The sequence below is a fragment of the Mustela putorius genome, unplaced genomic scaffold (assembly GCF_011764305.1).
Source record: "Mustela putorius furo isolate JIRA1106 unplaced genomic scaffold, ASM1176430v1.1 tig00003853_pilon_pilon_pilon, whole genome shotgun sequence".
Taxonomy (NCBI): domain Eukaryota; kingdom Metazoa; phylum Chordata; class Mammalia; order Carnivora; family Mustelidae; genus Mustela; species Mustela putorius.
The window spans coordinates 49,731,336-49,753,316 of NW_025422005.1; the positions used below are offsets into that span (position 1 = coordinate 49,731,336).

The 21,981-nt window shown below is 42.8% G+C and overlaps 1 protein-coding gene across 6 annotated transcripts in view; it reads left to right on the forward strand.

Moving 5' to 3' along the window:
• Positions 1–20,253, forward strand: part of NFIA (nuclear factor I A) — a 368,251-nt gene extending 347,998 nt beyond the window's left edge. For all 6 annotated transcript variants that reach the window (XM_045064622.1, XM_045064620.1, XM_045064623.1 and 3 more), the window contains one exon: positions 12,780–20,253. In XM_045064622.1, coding sequence (XP_044920557.1) covers positions 12,780–12,797 — 18 coding nt within the window. In that variant the 3' untranslated portion in view covers positions 12,798–20,253. The remainder of the gene's footprint in view (positions 1–12,779) is intronic.
• Positions 20,254–21,981: the final 1,728 nt, after the last annotated feature.

The window sequence follows — 21,981 nt, forward strand, 5'->3', positions numbered from 1 at the left end:
AAAAAACCTAGGCATACGAACATGCTTCTCAGTAATCTGCGGTTGACTGACCAGTGAGATAAGCAGAGACTCTCTCATATGCAGATTCTCATCTTTTTGCCACATTGGCCAATCATTCCTGGCCAAAGGCTGAGGAACTCTTAGGGTTCCCTAAGAGCCCAGGTTCTCCTCAATCACCGTAAGAAAACCACCACTCAAAAAGAGACTCCTTTTACCATTCCTTTCTTCAGAATATCATCTAAAGATTCCACTTTTTATTCATGTCCTTATGCAGTAAAAGAAACTTCTTATTTTCACAGGGAAGAGTTTTAGTTGGAAGCGTATTCACATTTAATTTGTTTCTAGAAAATCCTTGATATTTCTCAGCATTTGAGCTAACCTAAGTTCAGGGGATTGAGGAAAAAAGTATATGGCGAGCATACACACGCTGTTACTGTATTGATTCAAGAGACAGGACTGCCCCTCATTGTACTAGGCCAAGAAGAGGAGTAACCTGGCCTAGAAAGATGTGGTTTTGTGTCTTCCCCATGTCAGAAAAGAATACCATGAAACAAGCCTCAGTTCTGCATAGTCTCGTTAAGACAGAAAACACTTCCATATATTATTTCATTTTATCCGCACAACCACCATGCTAAGAAGGTGGTCTTCATCCCTTCTTAACTGAGACACAGATTCCTCGTGGACTCTGTCCATCCACCCTGGGCCAGGCAGAGTCTTGTCTAACCCAATAGCGGTGCTTACTGTCTCTGGGACTACTTGCCTCAACACTTGCCTCTGCAGGGAGGCAGCCACCGAAGTGGGTGGGGAATGCCACAGCCTGAGGTGATGCTGGATGTGCTCGCCTATCAGGAGAAAGCATCCCAGGGTGAAGAGATGCCGGAAAGTAGCTCTCAGGCCCGGCATCACTGGTGTATTACTCCTCTACCTACTTTCTTGCTTGATAAACTCAAATTTCAGAGAGAAGCTGAGGGGCAGAGTCCACGATACTGTTTCTCTGGTTTTCTTGCCGTTTCTGTCCATGAAGATCATAGCCGCTTTCTCTGGCTTAGTCTTGGTCTTTCTCTTGCTTATCCTTAACCTTAGTGAGTCACGGGAGAGAGTCAGCTCTCTCCAGATTGGTTCCCTATAATAGCATTTAGAATCCCTACTTTAACTCTTCCTGGTTCCCAACCCAAAATAGCTATTTCTTCCTCTCCAGTGTACCTTGATTGTCCGGAAAATCCCTGAGTTCTTTCTGACCTAAAAAAATCCCTTAGGTGTTTTCATAAATGCAATATGGGATCCCTTTTTTTTGGTGGGAGCAAGACATTTATTTTCATAATACTCTTCATCTACGTTTTCAAGGCAGGAAAAGCATCTTGGGAAGCCATAGTTTTTATATCTGAAGAGATTAAATAAGTACCAACCATTTTCACAAAATGCTGAAAACAATTGCAGAGAAATTCAGAGTCATGGCTGTGAAATTCTAGAACATACTTCTAGAATCTGTTACTCACTTTTCAACTGGAATGTTAACTTGAAAGCCTGATAGGGAAAATTAAGAAGATACAGTTGGCCCCTGCCTTGTCTTTCTTTGTCTTTCTTTGACTTTATAGCAGCTCTGAGGAAACTTTGAATACTAACTGAAGCTTGTGAGCCCAGCCTCGGAGTCTGAAATGCCTGAGAAAGTGGTGCAGATTCCAACTGTAAAACATTCCTTCACCAAGCCTTGGAAACTCACACACTGAGGCAGGCAGAGAGCTCAGAGGGAACACATGTAAATGAGGCTCAGTTATAAACTCCTGAGGAGTGTTTTATTTAGTTTAAACCTGAACTTGAACTCGTAAATGTGTTCTTGAAGAACAACGCAGAAAGGCTGATGGAATACAACAGGAAGCAATATTTTAGCTCAGAAAATTCACTCCTCGAAGAGAAAGAAAAATCTTCAGGATTTTATTTTTTTTTTTTAACTCAACACCTTTAAGATAGCACAAGGTGGTAGAGCAGCAAGATTTCTGTGATTGCAGACTCCAGTGAAAGTTAACAGGTGTCATTTGAACTTAGCACCATTCTTACAAAATGAATGCTAGGATCTCCCATCCCTATGGTGATTTAGCAAGAGAAAAGGATATTTAAAGAGCCAATGAACGTATAACAGTCCAATGTGTAATTGGTTTCATTAAAATATAATAAAGCGATAGCGGGATGCGTTAACTGTTCCAGATCAGCACTGTGTGTGTGTGTGAGTTCTGAGTTTGTTCCGAAATGTCAGTTACTAGGGAAGCCGTACCTGGTAGGATTTATCGGACAACAAAGTAGGTGATTTTGTTACCGTGCTTGATTTTATAAAACACATTCTGAAATCCGTCTTCAGTAATCTTTGCTTGGGAGATCTCTACGATCTCTAAAGGCATGACTGGAAAGGTAAAAATGAATTAATTAAATTTTCTGTGTTAGAATGATACTGCCTCTCTCTAAAAAGCACAGATTCCTGACAGGGAAACCAAACAGCTCTGCTGGTCCTATGTATGATGTGTATGGCCACACCGTTGGTAAGACCCTTCCTACAGAGTGCTAATATTATGAGATCATTGCCTTTGTTCAGCTCTCCACCCCGACCCCACAAAGAAGCTTCCCACTCACCTCCCCTAGAAATATTCAGGAAGAATCAAATCGTTTGTAGTAATGAATATTGCTTAGTTGTAAATTTAATCTACAAATTTAGAAGGAAATAAATCTGAACATAAAAAGCATTTGCTGTTTCAGCATTAAAAAAAAAAAAAGTACTGTCATTTGAAACTGCCAACTCCCCCATGTGGGTTTGTTTTGCAAGTCACGTCTTAACAAAGACAAGTTGTGTTGCCATAAAACCCTAAATCCTACCACATTTTCAGAAGGAGGAGGAAAGCATTGTTCACTGATTCCTGGTTTGTGCTTTTAAGGATGTCACATGGAGCTTGGCCTGGGTTTGGGGAAATCATTCCATTTCTATCCAGGGTAGGGAGACCTTGACCCCACCCCAAGCCATCAAGATGACAGCAATGCCTTGCCCCTCATGACCATAATGCTTACCCTCCTGGCTGGTATTTCGAAGTCATTTAGGCCAGTATTTGAAAGTTTTGTGTTTTGTGTTTGTTATCTCCTCCCGCCAATGCCATGATGACTGGTATACCCAGTCCTGTCTTGCAGATAAGTCAGGTCAGACCCACGAAGACACAGAAAGTAGAATATGAACAGTCTTACCCCAGTAGCCCATCCACGCTGTGAACAAGGAAAAGATGACTCCCGGAACTAGTGAAATGGAAAAGCAGGTGTTGCCAGAAAGTAAAGAAGTTTAGGAATGGGATCTTTGTAAGCAGAATCAGAGTGGCCTCCTGGGATGCCACTCCCAGGGCAGCCAGTGACTGAACTGGGACTCCCAGTTCATAGTCCCATGCTGAGGTGCACCTCACTATTGTCTCTTTTCTCATGGGTTTCGAGAACTGAGATGCTACAGCCTCCTCCACCTTCTGCCCCAATTCTGCCTCTAAGCCTCATTTCTTTGGCTCTTCAGCTTACTAAGAAGCCCTCCATTCCAACTGCTGGGGGTGGAGGGTGCTTGTGGCTGTGGCTGAGTGTGGTCTGTGCTTCCTTTCTTAATCTGGTGAATGGAGGAGGAAGGGCTGTTGGTTTCTGTGGCCTTTGGGAGAGGAGGGGTCTGCTCTAAATCCTGGGGGAGGGGGGGCTCAAACCCAGGTGGAGAGGGAGAGAAAGAGACTGGCTGGGGGAGGGGGGGTGGCTGGCAGGAAACGGGGCTTGAAAAGGACAGGAGGAAGGAACCCGGACTGTGACCAGAGGGTGAATAAAGGGGACAGAAGCAAAGACCTGTGCTCTGGGCCGTGCCAATCGGTGCCAGCTGTGGTGGAAAGGTCCAAAGGTGGCAGATGCCATCCGGTGCCTAAAGGGCTCTTTGGCTAAAAAGGTTAGTTTGGGAATTGATTTCTGGCAAACTACCAGATCCTCCGTCATTCTATTGCAGAACGTCTCTGGGAGACTTTTTGTAATAACTGGACTTTTCGCTCTAATGTTCTTTTTTTTCCCCTTTCCAGACTTTCTCTACCTGTACAATCCAAACACTACATCTACATGATAGATGTGCTGTGAACCTGTGGTGTTTGGGAAGGGCTTCTTAGCTTGGGGGGAAGAGTAAGAGCCAGAGAGAAGCACTGGGTGGAATGATTATTACAATGTGGCCACGCTCTGCTGAGCTTTGACCTCCACTCCCACGCCTCTCTTTTTAAACAAGAAAGGTTACCTCCCTGGACCACCATTGGGCCAGCCCCAAGTGTGACTGTCTGCACTTGTTAGACAACAGGCATTTAATTATGGTTGGAATCTGATGTGCAGAAAACATACTTTTTTTTTTCATTTCATAGCTCCCTAGGAAATCATTCTCCTCCATCCCTACTGTACTCAACTCTCCCCACCACCAAAAAAAAAAGGAAAGAAAGAAAGAAAAAAGAAAGACCCAAGGAAAGATTATCTTAATACTGAAATCAAAAATTACAAAAGGGTAGCCTGCCTTCTTTAGTTTTGCCCCTGGGGCAGACATTAGCCAATAATAAAGACGGTATTGTATCTTCAGACCCGAGCCAGCTTTTTAATGGCTAACTTCCCACGTGCAAAAAGGGTCTGTCCCATTTTGGGGCATTAAAAATAACAGCATTTAATGAATCTGTAACTCAAATCTTTCATCTTTTTTCCCTGCGCCATAACAGGGGTGGCCTGATGCCTTCCGATATTTGGTTTGGACTTTGTGAAATCCAAAAGAATAAAAAGGAACAAATAATAAACAGCAGGCCCCCCGGCTGAAAATCAAGCTCGCAGCACCATTGTCACCGCATTTCCGCTAGAGCAGAGCCGTCCAGTGCACGGTCGAGGCTCCACCCGGAAAATCCGGCAGTGCCATCCTAGCCAAACAGATAGAAACTCTGGACAATTTCATTGGGGCTGTTGTCCCCTTAATCTCCACGCTGCACCTCAGATCTCAAGCAGCTTCCGTGGCGCGGGCTCACTTTAATGGATAGAATCTATTTTTCATGAAAAAGCAGGAAATAAGCTGTCTCTTTCATAAAAAGATTTACAAAATGTAATCATTGTTGAAATATTCCCTTTGAACTGCCGTGTCCACGGGGGTCTCCGGCTCCCAGAGTCGTGCTTCATTAGAACCCCGTCACAAGCGGCTCCAGAAGGGCAGGTACGCTGGTGGTGCCCGGCTTTGATGTCTTGAATGAATGAAAGAAAAGCACAATAAAAAAGAGCTGTTGATCAAGCATAAAATACTCTTTAAGCTGACAGAATAGCAGCGTTAACACACCCTAAGCTGCTTTTAGTTTTTCCCTTTTTTCCTCACATTTTCCTGTGCTTTGTGTACAGTGGGGGTTTGTATTTTATAAGAAGTCTCTGATCTATGTAGTATGCCGTTCGCTAACAAAAACCAAAATAGGATTGTTTCTGTCCCACTTGGTTGCCTGACGACTCCCCCCCTCACTCCCTGCCTCTCCGCTCCCCCCTTCCCCCCCCTCACCCCCAACTTCCAAGGCGTGCAGTTTAGCCTTGCAAGGCAAGGACCCAAATGCCTTTCATAAACTTGAGCCAATTCCTTTTGTGTGGTTGGTTTCGCTGCTCTGATTTTAATACCGCAATTAAAGACAGATTTTTATTTTCTCAAGAACTTTCTCTTGCAACTGGGGGAATGCAACTGACGCAGCTGCTACTTTTAACTAAGAAATTATATCATTAAGTAAGAGAGAGCCGCCTTGTTGAGCGATGACTTTCCAAGGGAACCGGTCCTCCTGGGGTCTCACGTGGACCGTAGGACCCGTACACATGTTAGAGTTAGAGAGTCCCTTTACCTGGGCCTTCTGGTTTTCTGTGCTTGCCTCTACCTCAGCATTAGCTCATCTAAGCCCCATAAAAACTGATCAAGTTTTTATCTCCATTTCATGGAGCCTCATACTAAGACTCGGGAGTGCTAATTAACTTGCCTAATAAGATCACTTAACTAGTACAGAATGCTGTGTACTGGTTAACCGATGGGATTCTGCTAACTCGGCCTCTGGGACCCGAGCTCCACCAGGATGCACATAGCCCTCTTGGAAATCTGCAGAGCGAACTTGAGCGGGCCAGAGTTTCGTGAGGTAAAAGATTACTCAGATGAAAGTGTAAAGGGGGATAAAAAGAAGAAAAACGTATTTGACGGGGAGGCAGACACTAGGGCAAGTCAGAAGACGGTGAAAGATTCAGACTTTGGAACTACTAATTGGATTGTGTGTGTACGCTCAAGGTTTGGAGGTGCTGGATGGCTTATTGGGTAAAAAGATTAGTGTTTTCCCGTCTTGAGGTTTGAACCAAACGGAGGTCTTGGCCAGGAGCAGCCCAGTCACTCTCCAGGGAGCGGTGGTTTGGACAAATCCTCTGTGCTTGTAGTAAATAGGCAGCTGTCCATGTTACAAAACTATTGCACGTGCTACTGACGCAGTTGGCCACAGTTGGCCCCACTGCAGCAGCTCTTCCATCAGAACTGCCTGGGGCAGCTCATGGAGACCTATGTGTGTCTCTCAAGAGAGTGTCTGTCATGGCGGGGGTTGGGGGGGTTGGCCACATGGCATGAACGAGGATGTGGCACAGCTATGCTAGAAGTCATCCATCTAAATACCCTATTGGGGTAACTGACACCAGGCTTCAAGAAACGTAGAGACAACCCCTCCCTCTCTCCCTCCCTCCCTTCCTTCAACTGTATTTAGTAGGTGCCTACTCTGCCCCAGCCACTGGGGATGCCACATTCAACAAGATACCCATTTTCTTGGGGAAAACAGAGATTAATTACAGTTCAGAGACTGTGACAGAGGTAAACCCCAGGACAAAAGGCCTGGAGAAAGACCCCTTGGAAGAAGGGATGCTAACCTGAGAACACAAAAACTAGCAAGTGTTAGCAAAGCCAAAGAGAATGGGATCACCCGTGCCAAGGCCCAGCAGGGGGAAAGCATTTGGCTTTGGGGGATCTGGAAGAAGTTTAACACAGCACAAGTGTTGAGTGCAAGCAGTGCAAAGATAAGGCCACAAAGGTAAGTGGGGCCAATCATGGCCCATTAATGTTTTAATAGTTTCCTGTACAATAAACAAGTCTTGGTTTAGCATTATTGAAAACAGGCTTTCTTTAATTAACAAAATCAGACAAGAAAAATGATGGCAGAGATCAAAGCCCGTGGCTGGCAGTACCAGTAACTGACACCTATGGATAGCGGCCCACCTTTCTCAGAAGAAACCCGTGTATGAGAACCTGTTCTCCTCTCCTGTCATGCAGAGCAGTCCTCATGGCAGTCCTCTAGGGCCCCAAGGACAAAGACCTGCTTACTTCAAGTCACACAACTAGTTAAGGGAAAAAGCAGGACTCAGTCCTGGGTCCCTTGGACATTAGATGCTCAGCCTTATCAGTCAGCATTAGGTTGATCCTACTGTGAGGACAACAGGCTACCTGCTATCTTGAAAGCTATAGAAGGCTGCAGTTCATTGCCATCTTTCTGCCCAATGGCTCCTTAAGGGCAGGACCTGTCTGTCATGCCCATTCTATCCCCAGGGCTTAGCATACATAGCACTGAGCACACATTAGGCCCCTGGTGCTTGTAGAATGAGTGAAGAAATGCTCCAGAATGGTGTCTACTGCTGTGAGAAACCTGGAAGGCCTGTCCATTTCTGTTGTATTGAAAGGGTGCAGGGGAGCTACCAAGCTTTGGGCTGATTTGCCAAAGGGCAACTCATTTGGGCTCAACTGTGGGCTTTAGCTCATCCAAACAAGAGCGGGAATCCAGAAACAATGAACTGGAAGAGTGCGACCCAGTAGAGACAGCGTCTCCTCAAGAGAAGAGTCAAAATGGCGGCCACAGCTCACGCAGTCCTGGTGTGTAGCGTCCTCTTCCGGGCTGATGAGGAGTTGGGCCTGCTGGGGCAGTGGGGAGAGAGGCCTCCCAGTATGTGCACGTCTCTGTTTCATCTGTGCAAATGTCCTTAAATAACCCACCTTGCCTGGAGAAGAAAGCGAAGCGTCACACCCAGTTCTGGATTCCACATTAACAGCCTCCTTCCGCAGTGTTCAACTTTGCCCTTGAGGCCTTTTGTTTAACTTTTTAATCTGAAAAACAGATACTGCTGCGCCTCAGTCTGTACCACCCTCCCCATCCCCACCCCCTGCACCCTCTTTTTTTTTTTTTTTTTTGGTTAAAGTAAAATATAGCTATCTCAAACAGACTTGCATTTCCTTTGGTTGTTCAAATATACATCCTGCCTTCTTAGTGAGCAGAGTATATAAAAGACCCTTAAAAAAAAGTTGTTATTCACAGTAGAACATTTGTTGTTGACAAAGGAGTCCCGTCTTCGTCGTCGACCATGTCTTGGGCCCACCTCATGACCAAATTTTGGAAAAAGGTTTCCTAATTGCTTTCCATAGGGCATAAGAAAGGAAAGAGCCTGGCACTGTCAGAGGCGCCTGCTGCCATCCCAGCCTTCCTGTTTAGGATGCAGCCGGATGGATATTGTTTATGGTTCGTCAAACCTGACTACTGTGAGGATTCCAGAATCCCAGCAGAAGGGGATTCGAACTTTCATGGAGCTGTAAATTAAGGGGCGGGACGTGTGATAAAACTCCTTAGAGAACGGTGCAAAAAAAAAAAAAAATTTCGCGCTGCAATGGTTAAATGAAATTTTATAAGCACATTCAGTGTGGAGCTGTTTTGCATTACATGAGTTGAATACCTTAGAGACGCCACATCTGCAGGCACTTTATTAAATCCTTAGTCAGCACTTTCCAACCTGATGAGATTACTTCTTCATTTGACTGGAGAAAAGGAAAGCTGAGCTCTGGTCCTGGACTGCAGGTTTCTTTTGATGTTTCACCTTGAACACTGAGAGAGGACAATTACCACCTCCCCCCACTGCTCCCCCCAGCACATCCCAAGCTGTAGAAACCGTGAATGTAACAGAGTAATTTTACTGAACTGGAGCCTCTGTGGGAGTGTGGATTTATGGATCTCTGAAACAACGATAGCTGGAAGTCTCTGAGGGAAAAAATAGATCAAAGCTCTATGTTTACTTCCTTAATGTAAATGTATTAAGATAACATCGTCCTATATTGTATTGTAATATTGGAACTCTCTGCAGATAAGGGACAGAGATTCCTTTGTAGTCCATCTGGATACAGTAGGTTAGATTAAGGGGTTTATAAAATACGAAGGCAGAAACCATATGAAATGTAAGCTTGTGTCAGTAAATGTCTGAAGACAATTTTTTGACTCTCCATAAATGAATTTTGTTTAGTATGGCATCATTTTCCCAGTGATTTGCTACTCAACCCCAGTAATTTAACAACTTCAGGAGTATTTTTATATTTCTCTTGTATGACCCAAGGGAAAAAAAATGCTCAGAGTCATTCTTCAAGTGACGTTTTGAAACTAGCACTGCTTGCTTAATAGATTTTCTAAGAAAACATCACAAGAGAAAACTGGGCTTTTCCAAACACTGTCTTGTCCATTTGATGTTACTAGTAGTTCATGGAAGTTTCTAGAAATCCAGTGGCATGTTACATGTGTAACTCTCACATTCATCATAAAGAAATTAGGAGCATCTTCAGCTACACACTGATTGTGAGAAGATATTGCAGTGAAATGGATGAGTTTTGGATTATTATTATTCTGTTTATCTGCCATCTCAGCAAATAAATGATTTCATCAAAGAGACCACATCCCCCCACCCCACCTCCCAAAAAAACCGCAAAAACAAAAAACAAATTCCCTGTGTGGTTTCCCCTAACCGATTGATTTCCCATTCTGGGGAAAGCCTTGGTCAAGTAGCTGGGTTAATTGTCATGAAGATTAGTGTGATGTTGAAATAAGTACTAATGGTCAAATTACAGGAGTGAAAAAGTTTAAGAATAGGTTTTGGTTTGGGCCTGAAAGGGTTAATTAAGTTTTTTTCACGGGTTATTAAAGACCCCCAACCCATGCCTTCAGGAGTCATATTGACACCACACCACAGGGCAACTCGCTTCTCTATTGACATGTTGCTGGTCAGAGCACAATAGCCTTCTGTGTCTGAAAATCATTGCTAAAATCATCTCAAGGAAAAAAAAAGTTTGAAAGCTCTAACGGTAGACAAAAGCCCAAGAGCTGCAGTGCACAGCTCAAAAACCCGGAGTCAGCAACTTCTATTGATTAAAAACTAACCTTTAAAGTAACTCTGAGAGTGTGTGGTTAGCATTTAAATTTAAACATGTCATGAGTTGATTTGTGTTACTGAATACCAACTCAGAAGGAGTAACATTCACATTGCATTTTTTTTCTAATTCCCTTAAGCAGCTAAAGTATTTCATGAAATGTCAATAGGGCAAAAAGAAAAAGTGGGGGGGGGGGGAATGCTAGGCCTTGTAGTTTTCTTTCCCATGCAAATACTCACCCCCCCCAAGAAAAGTGTGGAGAGTGAAACACAATAATTAGTCCTTTGTCTAACTTTCCCAAGTGCCAGAGAAAGACAGATTAATTAAATATACAACAGTGTTGGTTTTTGGAGTGGGGGTCTTGCTTGCTGTGTAGGTCATAAATTAGGCAGAATAAATACTTCAATGTGTTTGCAGTGGGCCTGCTACGTCAGAGCCACTGGAAGGTTGGTGGGAGGAGAGCGGAGGGTTTCTTGCTAATGATAGTCACGTCTGGGTCTGTCTGGTTGCTCTTAGCAACCAGACATGATGTAACACCAGGATGAACTTGAACTTGGGGGACTTGAAAAGAGAACAATAGACCAGAGCAATCAATAAAGCCTATTTCAGTGAAGGATTACAGAGCTGCTCTGGGGTAACCTTGTCGGCAAGGCACACACTGAATAGTAAGATGTGTGAAGAAACTTTTTTTTTTTCTTTGCGTTTTAAGAGAAGTGCAGAGCCACTGCAGATTTTTGTAGTGCACGGAGGTTGTGTCCAGAAACTGTGGTATGGAAAACTGCTCCCCCTGCCGTCTCCCTGGGTCCCCGGTGTTTGCTTCGAGAGCTACTATGCAGCGTCAGATTGAAGAAGGCTGGAATTTCACAACTGATTTAGAAAGTGTGAGAACAGAAATCCTGTAAGCATTATTCTATGCACCCAAACTTGGAGACTGTTTTGTGAGTGAGAGATCCAGGCTGAGGCGCGCCTGGATCCCTTAGCTGTGAGGAGAGGCCTCCTGGAAATACAGTTCCGGCCTTGCCTCCCCTCTCCTCTCTTCTCCGTCTTCTTCCTTTTGTCCAGTTAGATTTAGGCCGCGTGTCTTTGCCAGGATGATTTCCTTTCGGGACACAAGAGGCTTTATTGTGTTCCCTAGAGCATGTGGTCAAAGAAGAACATCTAAAAGTCCACAGGATGAGTAGTTTTTCAGGTTAGGCTTGGGTTTTTCAAGTCCTCTGGAAATCAAAGGTAGCTTGTGTGACCAGGAAATTTCATACCTGGTAGGTATCCACGTAGCTATCATTTCGCCATTCACCCCTGGGATCAGAGGCCGTCCTTTACCTAATTGAATTTCTTGGGCACCGATGAGCCTTCATCTGACTGAATCCACGGGAAGGTGCCCCTTTCTGACACTGCCAACTCAGAGATTTCAGAGACATTCACTTTTGCTGGAAGTTGATGATTTTTCTGTGAATGATGATGAATGTGGTGAATTTGACAGGGTCTCTCTAGGGAAAAGTTGGTGGAAGCCAAACACTTCCCCATTTCACTTGAGAAACCGACTCTGAGATTAGACCGTAAGTGGTCACTTTGTTTAGCTAACAGAGAAAGCAGTGCTGGCCCATAAAATGATGTATCACCAGACTGTTGTCCAAAGCCAGTCCCTAAGGATTTTTGAAAGGAAAAGGTGACTCGTAACTGGGCCCAGCAGGCATATGGAATGCTCTCAGTAAGCACTAAATGAACAAAAGCAAGAATAAGGACTATGCAATGGCCTCATTTTTGTCCTTTGGACATCATGGCAGCCCAATAGGGTGAAACCTTAATCCCATTGGGTTCTTCTATGTCATTTGTGAAAAATTATCGTACAAATATTGAACCGAAAGGAGCATTTTACCTCATGAAATCCACTTCAGGCACACATGAAGGAAACTGGGTATAAAAGAGGTACTGGGACTTGCCCAAGTCACCCAGGACTCTGCGTGCAGCACTTTTTCATACTTCACCTCCACTTATTTTAATACCAATGTTGATCATCTGCGCACATTCAAAGAATGTCACGACACTGTCTTCAGTGCCTCCATCTCATGGAAAAGGAGATGTGAAAATCCTCCAAGTAGACATTGATCAGCACAAGAAGCCTCTTCCCTCACCCTTTGTCCATTCATTCAGTACTTCTTTGTGGAGAACCTTCTACTCCAGGCACTGTGCTGGACACTGAGGATTCAGTGACAGGATGATCAAGCTTCTCACCCTCCTGTAGCTGCCCTGCCCGACTGCGAAACCCATATGCGTATTTCAAGTGGACATAAATACTTCATTTCTGAGACACACTCTGAATGTTGGCAAATCCCAATGAAGACACTGAGGTTCAACTTCGGAGGATTAAGAATAGCTTCAGTGACTCAGGATTTACTACTGTCTATCACTCCTCTCTTCCAGTCCCAGAAAACCCTCTCCCCTCCCCCACTTCATTCCTAATATAGATCCCAATTTCACAGTCGGGAGAGGAACTTCTAAAATATGTTACTTTCCAAATTGTACCCCTAATCGCTCTTTTCCTTTTGTCTTCCAGTCCTGGTACCTGGGATAAAAGTCGCAGCGTCCCACCATCCACCAGACAGACCACCTGACCCCTTCTCAACACTGTAACATGGACGCGTCCTCAACCCAGCGCGGTTACAACTTCACTGTCAGTGGAAGGGGAGAATCAAATCAACTTGTACATGGAAACAGCGAGCATTATGGTCAAACAGCAAAGGCCATAACCTTTTGGGATTTTTTTTAAAAAATACTTTAGGGACTGTTGTAATTTTCTCATATGGTGCTGGAAATGGTTGGGCTTTGTAACATTTGGAGTGTTTTCTGTGGTAGCGTGAGCATTAGGTGACGTGGCTAGTGGAGGTCTACCCTTGCTCACTGACTTCCCATTGTAACACACTTTCCTTACGGAGCCTGGCTGTTTCACAGTATTTCATGAATTTACCCACACAGGTGTGAGCCTCCTTGAATCATCAGGAGGCACATGGAGAACTAAATCTTTTGTAGTAGCTGAGATCTGCAATATATAACTTATGGGACAGTCAAAGGGCAATGTTTTTCTGTAACATATTGGAAAAAGAAAATGCAGTTATGTTCCTTTTTTATTTTTTCTTTTAGTTTGGTTTGGTTCAGCAGTCAGCAGTTAAATATATAACATGGCCCACAAGGACAGTGAATCCACTCACATTGCAGAACAATTCCGAAATGACAAACTACTACTACTACTATTCAGTTTTTTAAAAGTTGTGAAATGCTGCACTTACATTAAAAAAAAAAAAAAACATTTTTTTCAACAATTTCAACAATGACACACAAATTCACATGGAAATGGGGAAGATGGTCTGTTTTGACAGAAACTGACAGGAATCAATCAAAACAATCGAATTTTGAAATGAGTAAAGTGCAATTTCATTGGATAGCTAAATATCTTTGTAAGATAGAGATTGTTGAAAATTCTATTTTTGTTTTTCAAGTCCTTCCACCCCGGGACTCTAAATTATCGGGGTAAAAAACAGCCTTGCAAGAAAAAGGGGAGCTATTTTTGCTTTTTATGTTTTTTATTGTTAAACTTGTATCCCTTTAAAAACTGAAGGAAAATTTAAAAAAAAAAAACAAAAAAACAAATCTAATGGTGCTTTTACCACGATATGTTAACTACATTAAATGCTAATTAATTATTTTCTGTTATCAAAGCACATAACTAAAATGAAATCATGGTATCTGTTAATTTTATAAGCTATAAGTCACTATAATGGATTATGCCAATTCTGAAAATTTTTACATGTATCCAGCAACATAGGATTTATCAGTTATCAGACACTTCATTGTACCAGAGATTGTCCAGAACTTTTCAAGACCTTTGCGCCCCTGAACTGGGCTATGGGGAAAAAAAAAATAACAATAATAATAATAAACCAATACTGACACAAATGCTGGTGGGTGCCCATTCAGATCAAGGGTACCTGTTAGGGAAAAAAAAAAAAAGTTTGCACCCCCAAATGTCCTGTAGCTTATGTAAGAAAAAAAAAAAATACACACACACACACAAACAAAAAAACAAAAAAAAAAAAAAACAAAAAAAAGTGCAAGTGATTTTTCTACCAGACAGCGAAGCACCCCTTTGCTTCCCATGCAACTTCAAGAAGGTTTCCTATACTATACATATATATACGTTCTGGTTGGCAAGCCCTGCTGATCAGAGAAAGTCTCTGCATGTTCTAGTGTTAGTAACTAATTTTTATATAGTTAATGTAGGATAAAGTAGAGTGCATTAAGACACAATATTGTAATCCCTACTCTAGGCACTTGCCTTTAAACTATGTTTTTCAGCCCTTCAGAAGGGTTCTACTACTGTCCTATACAATCAAGTAACTGAAATTCTTGGGAAGACACTTTGCTCCTCATCTTTCCCCCGCGAAACAATGTTGTTTTGTTTTGTTTTTTTTCCTTAATTTGCACGAAAACAAAAATTCCATATCAATGTGCCTTGCCCTGGATAGCGATTATTTGTGGAATTGTTGCACATGCTCCTCTATTGAAAGGGGTTTTTCCCTAGTCAAGCATTTGGAGACACTTTTTGTAAATGTGACTTTTATGTCAGCCATCGTCAGTTTCAACATCTAGAACTAAATAGAGAGTTAGTTGTTCCGCAGATAGGAGTAGTCTTTATTGTCCTCTGTGGTCAGTGGCAGTGCTATTCTGAGATCTGTAGATGGCTTAGAATATCAGTATTTTGGATGTTGCTGCATTTTACAATTTATTTGGAGTCTTCCTTTATCCCCCCCCCCAGATATATGAAAATATGCAATACCTGCTTATATCGTGTAGAAAAGCTTAGCGATTATTAATTTTTCTTTTATTTTTTTTATTTGACCAAAGTCAGTGCTGCACTTGACGCAGTGTGTTTTAGGTGTTTGTCTTTGTACTTTTTTTGTGATTTTTGAATGCACGTGCGCAGGAAGGGCTCCTCTTAGAGAAGCAGTCAAACTGTGAAGCACTAAGCTGACCCTGCTTCAAGCAATTTTGTTTTTACAACTGTTCCTTTCACAAGCAAGCCTTAAAAAAAAAAAAAGACAACTTCCTTTTTCTTCAGCTCCCACACCCCATTTTTCTTAGCAGACTGCAGTCAATCCACATTCAATAAAAAGTATATAATGCCCATTTTTATATGCACGTTTTTAAACTTCCAAGTTCTGAAAATTGTTTACTGGTTATCTCTATTTAAGGAAAAAAAAATAAAATAAAACATTTTGGATTTTCATATGTGTCTGATAAGTGGTTGAATAGTCGTTTGGCGCTGTTGTATGGTGTGATTGTCAGTATATGGTGTCACTTCCTATAGCCAGCCAGCATACTTTGCCTTCCCCTATAGCACTTAGCTGGGCATTACTTTATTATGACATATGTGCACTAAAAAAAAGAAAAAGTAAAAAAAACAAAAACAAAAAAAAAAAACTCAAAAAAAATAGCAGCTTTCAGTGCTTCACAGTGAAGGGAAAAAAGCCTAGACAAACATTTTGTCAGAACCTTGCGATAAGCCAAGGTATTACCAGTAAATTGGTTGTATATACAATAAAATTGCACCCTTTTTTTAAAACAAAACAAACTAAGCAATAGTTTGGGCAGTTTTAGTTGTTTTTAGTGAGCATGTTGTAGTCATGACTGCAAAGAGAGAGAATAAACTGCCCACTCAGAAGATATGTAATTTGTATTGTTGTATAGTTTTATTGATTACACTGATTTATTCTACCCTATTTTATAATGCAGGACTTTTGTAATGTTGTTTAAATGAGGAAAAATTTCTGTCAAATTAGCCTAGTGAAATTTCTGATTGTCCATTATAAAGGCAGCGTTCATAGAATTGCTTTTCTTTCTTTCCCACCCCTCCCCCTTTGGGAACTGGATTTAAGTTTAAAACTTTCCTGTTTCCTTTTTTTTGTAAGTATTTAAATACAGTTATTTTTTTTTCTCTCAATGGTATAGCATATTCCTATGCTTGAGAAGTATAGGTCTACTGAAAAACCATTGTAAATGGACGTTACAGGTATGCTGTATTTTTGAAGGTATTTTGTTGTATTAAGTTTGATGAAGCTAAAATTAGGGAACTCTGAACAGATTTGCAGGAAAAAAAATGTTTTAAAGGCTTTAAAACATTAAGGAAGCAGTCTAGGGTGATAACGAACAGGGGTCAAGTATTAAATACACTAAGTTACATTTTTGTTCATGTTTCATTGTCCAGAAAGCAGCAGGAAACTGTAGTTCAGTTGTGATCAAGCAGGAAAAAAGAAACACCAACAATCCGAGTGTTTACCTTTTTAGATGAAAGCCAAGCGAAGATGTTTGAGGAAGACTTTGCTACCTGGGGTGTGTAGACTGACAGGCTGAGGGCTGGCCAATTAAAGGCCCTGCCCTTGATTCTGAGACACATTGGAATTTTTTCTCTCCCATCAAATGGCATTAACAATATTGACAAAGAGAAGTCCCTCAACTCACTCTCTGTGGTTTTTCTTTGGGAACTGAAGTCAGAGGCACAAACACTAAATCTGATCATTTTTCTATATGCTTTTTTTTTTTTCTGACCCATCCCCCTGCCACTAAAAATGCTCCTTTTCTGATCATTCATGGGCGGAGGCCCATCTCTCTCCATCCCAGAGCCTGTTACTTTCCTCTGAGGTTCGAGCGAACTTTTTCTAGAAGTTTCTTCACACCCTGGCATGGCAGTTATTGGTGTCAGCCCCTCCCCACCCCCACCCCACAGTCAGGTGTGGGTGCCCCTCCCCCGCAAGCCGACAGGTACACCTCCCCACGCTTGCGGTCTTCATTCTCTGACAGTCGAAGTGTAAGGGAACCCAAATTTTCCAGAGTCACGGTGTTCAGTCAGCCCACAGGAATATATGCAAAACCCATCTCAAAGAAGTTTGCCTTTTACTTTTTCAACCCCTTATCCCCGTATATGTTGAATTCTGTCAAAAAGTATTTACGAAATCCGGATTAAGAAAAACAGTTTTTTCCTTGAGATTTTTTTGGGGGGGGAGGGGAGGGATTTCTAGGAATGTCATTTAATGTACTTTGCGTCATGTTGCGTCTGGATATATCTTTTTGTCCATAGTGGTGGTTGTCTCTCTCTCTCTCTGTCTCCCCATCCTTCTTTCTTTTTTTCCTTTCTTTCAGTGTTTTTCCCCCCCGTAGCAGGCCTCCATAGAACAAATTTCAAACACAACTGGCATGGTAATGTAAGGAGAGCTTCAGTGGCACCTCACCACCCGCCCTCCGAGATCTGTCCTAGGACGGTCTCAGAAAGCTGAACTGCCCACCGGCAGAGCTTTCATTCGAATCGGCTTCCAAGGCCAAGTTCGTCCTGAAGTCAATGCATGTATTTACTGTTTGACAGTAAACCCGCTCTGCCTTTTCCACGTCCAAGGCTGTGCATTTGCCTAATTAGTGTCGTGTATGTTTTCCTTTTATTTTTTCCAATAAAAAAAGCAGTGGGATGAAAATTGCTTTGATAGATAGCAGGTAACATTGAAGCTATTCCATAGCACTTAACTGTAGTGAATACTGTGTCACCAATTCTGAAATCAATTTAATGTTTAATGCAAATCCATTACATGGTGCTATTACAGGCTGACAAAATGATTTACACCAATGTGACAACTTGGGCTCAATTCACTCTGCTTTCCAACAGTGTAAATGCATAGCAGTGTTTATCTGCATGAGAACTATGCACTAATCTATCTGAAGAAAAAAAAAACCTATATCAACTTTGGTATCTACTTTCCGTTTACTTCAATCCTTGCCTTTTTGGTCATTGTTATAATGCCAGCTTTAGGACAGAAAGAATTATAAGAAAACCAGCATAATACCTGATATATTAAAATGTAGTGCCTGTGAAATCTGTATTATATTGCTCTTCTGAAGTAAGATTTTTCTACACCGGTAGCCTTCGCTGTCTGTCAGTCAGGACCTTCTGGTATAGGCGATGTAAAATAACCCTACAATATTAATGCATGCTATTCCATAATGCTTAGTGAACTGTATGAATATTACTCAAAGTTATGTTAGTCTTTTTTTCTGACTTGGTTCTTGTCAGCTAGGTTTAAAGGTATTTCACTGAGAACGCAAATTCTGTCTTTCTTGATTTCGGCTGTTTTCAGTATTTTGGAGGTATACATTTACTTAAATTCAGTATTACTTGTGTTTTTGTTTTCGTTTTGTTTTTTTGTTTTGTTTTCTTTTCTTTTTCCTAGGGGACAAGCATGGGTTGTTGATTTCAGAAATCAGTCCCTGGCAAGACTTTTGTCTCAAAACGACCGTTTGGGTTTCAAGAACTGTGCTACGAGGACACTCTGAGGACATTTCCAAGCGAGGGACATTTTCCTTAACCCTCGACTGAAGCTATGCTGACCCTGAAGTGTTTTCTTAATGGACAATGTTCCGCCAGGTACCCATGCTTGATCCGTCTTCACACCAGACTTCCTCATATTAAAAGAAAAAAATAATGAAAAAAAAATCTTTAAGAAATCACATGGCTATTTAGTTTCATGCACAGTTGCAATATTTTCTTCAAAAATAAAACTCTGTACAAACTTTGGGCCCGATTCATAAGAAAAAGGAGTTTGCTATTAACACGGGATTTTTAAAATCTACTCTTTTTCGTTCTAAATTTGAAACAACTTGCTTCCCAAATTAAATCAGCTTCATCTCACTTTTTTTTCCCCCCTAAAAGGGGGGAACTCATCTGCCTTTTATGCCCCCAGAAGATTACATAACCAGATGAGGGGAACGGGGAGATGGGGAGTAGGTATTGGAAATGCTCAGAAAGATAGGGGACCACCGGCCATTGAGCGCACCAGAGCGGGGAGGCAGCTGTGTGTGGGGGCAGGACCTCGCCTGTGTGCCAGGCATCCCGAGTTTCACATGTGGGCTCCTTATGCAATTTAATTAAAAAAAAAAAAACCTAATTTCCAAAATGTGTCTGGACCACAGGAATATATATTTCTATATATATTTCTATACATGGTGGAAGTGCCACCTTGAGTCCAACCAGAACACCTTTATGGTAGAAAACACTCACCAGGTCATGCAATGTGAACTTTTTTATCTCCACAGTGCTTTTAAGGACAAGTAGTGTCCCATGAATTGGGCTCTTTTTCCTGCTGTTCTGCTCCACTTCTCAAAATGACAGAAGCTCTTCCCGTCTTTGATTCTATCTGTGTTATTCTTATTTTCCATTATATTTTATTTTTTGAGTAACAGTCTATATAAATCAGCATTTTTTTTTTTTTAACATCTCACCCGAAGGTCACGAGGCCCCACGCAGTGTGGGGAGGGAGTATTGAGAGAGCTGCCAGCTTCATATTTTTTTTCTTCCTGGTCTCAGATCAGCCTGTCTGCACTGTGAAGGCATTAGGTGGTGTCACCCCAAGATACTAGACCTAGAGCTGGAGCTTGATCGGGTTCTCCGAGGTCCTCAAGAAAGAATTTTCAAGGCAAATACACAATTCCCTTTCCCTACCCCCCTGACCTCTTACACAGAACAAAGTTAGTTCCCTGGGGACCTTTCCCCACCACCCTTGGCAGTCTGTCCGCTCAAGATACCTCGGGTTTTTCATTTCAAATTGCAGGGGGAGGGGACCGAACACTTCCCGAGATGAAAAGAGATCTGTTGTGAAACTAAATACCCCCCCGTGTTAATAACTTGGTTTGACATTGGTTTCTATGAGCCGGGCCCCCTGTGCCTCTCGTATACTTGTATTGACTCTCATAGCTACCCTTTTAGTTTTACTGTGTTCTGTGAAAATTTGTAATTGGTTGAGAATCACTGTGGGCGTCCATTCTTATTCAACGAAATCTCCACAGGTTTTTTGAGCTGGTGTGGATTAGTTTAACTCTGTATTCAACCATTAGTGCTACCACCTTCTCACATTACGATACAATTACTGGAAGCAAGTACTGCATTTCCTATGCAACAAAAAAAGGAAAAATAAAAAATTGCTAATGCTCTGGAAGTCTTGTCATCATTTGCTTCAAATCACACCCCGGTGGTTGTATTTGAGTGACAGTGAAGGGGATGGATCGGCCTTTCTGCCCCATGGAGTTTGCATCATTTATCCTTGAAAGATGCCAAGCCCCTTGGCGCCCTTCAAGGGGTTCTGGTGGGCGCTGCTGGTTTTCTCAGCGACTTCAACACATGCGGATCCTAACAGTCCCCTGTGCTTCCTGTGTGCCTGATACTGTCCGAAGAGCTTTAGATGTTGTACCGGGACCCAGTCAAGTCAGGAAGAGGGTCCGATAGGTTTGCTAAGAGGGGGCTCTGCTGTGGCCTCGTGATGTGGACCTGTAGGATTGTAGCCACCGGCGCTGGAGCTGGGGACACAGAAGGGAAAGGTTGGGCTACCAGAACCTCGGGGCTCCCGGGAGGAACTCCACACAGCTGAGACCTGGATGTGCATGGAGAGGAGTCACCAGGAAGGGGGGGTAGGGGGCCCCACATGGGTGGTCACAGACCTCTGAGGACGGGGTGGGGCAGTGAGGGGGGGTGGCAGGTGCTGGCAATGCAGAGGGGAACCCAGCCAGCTGTATCAGTTTTGGGGGTTTTTTTGTTTGTTTGTTTGAGAGTAAAAGCGGGTTTATTGGTTCCGGGAAAAGGAGCAATAGTACCCAGCTCTCAGCTAACCCCTCACTCTATATACAGGCTGCATCCAGTCCAAGATCCACTGGCTCCTTCAACTTGAGGGTCCATCCAGTGCCTCCCTGGGGCACTGAATGGAGCCAGAGGCCGTTGGCGCATCCATCCTCTGTGCTGTCCCATGTGGACGAGAGCAGAAACCGGAAAGAAGCCCCCTCTTTCCCTGCCCTCCTATTCTGAGACTCCCGCTGGTGTCTTTCAGTGGCTTGATCAAAGCGTAGGCATCTGGGTAGGGAGTATGGAAAACACAGCGAGAGAACTGCCAGCCCCACAGGGTATAGAAAGGTGAGCCCGGAGACCAGACCCGGGAGTAAACATACGGCACATGCATCTTCATCCGCGTATTCCTCACAGCCGTCTCTGTAGGAACTATTTTTACCTCCATTTACCGATGAGGAAACTGAGGCAGAAAGAGACTCAGTAAGGTACCCAAGGTCATACAAAAACCAAGTGGCAGGGTGGGTTTCAAATCCAAGAAGTCTCTTCTAACTTCCATCCTATAATCACTATAATACATCAACTCAATTTTTTTTTTTTTTTTAGATTTTATTTATTTGAGAGAGAGAGCATACTAGTGGGAGAGGGACAGAGGAGACATGCAGACTCCCTGCTGAGCACAGAGCCCAACATGGGACTCGATCCCAGGACACTGAGATCATGACCCAAGCTGAAGTCAGATGCTCAACCAATTGAGCCACCCAAGCTCCCCTCAACTCAATCACTTACTCAATAAAAACTGAGTACCCATTATGTGCCAGAGACTATACCAGGGGCTAGGGATAGAAAATAAGTAAAAACTGAGCAACGGTTCTTACGAAGTCTACAGTCCAGTGGGCAGAATAAGCACTATCCAAGTAAACACAGCAGCCAAGGTAAGCATGTAGTTGTGATGAGGATTATAAAGGGTATATTATTGCTGTGAAAGCCCATTGAGACTAGTAGGATAGATAGAAGTTCACTAGGCAAAGGGAGCAGGCGGGAAGGAGAAGGTTCTGGGCAGAGGGACAGCACATACATACCAAGAGCCAGTAGCAGGCTGGAGGAGAGA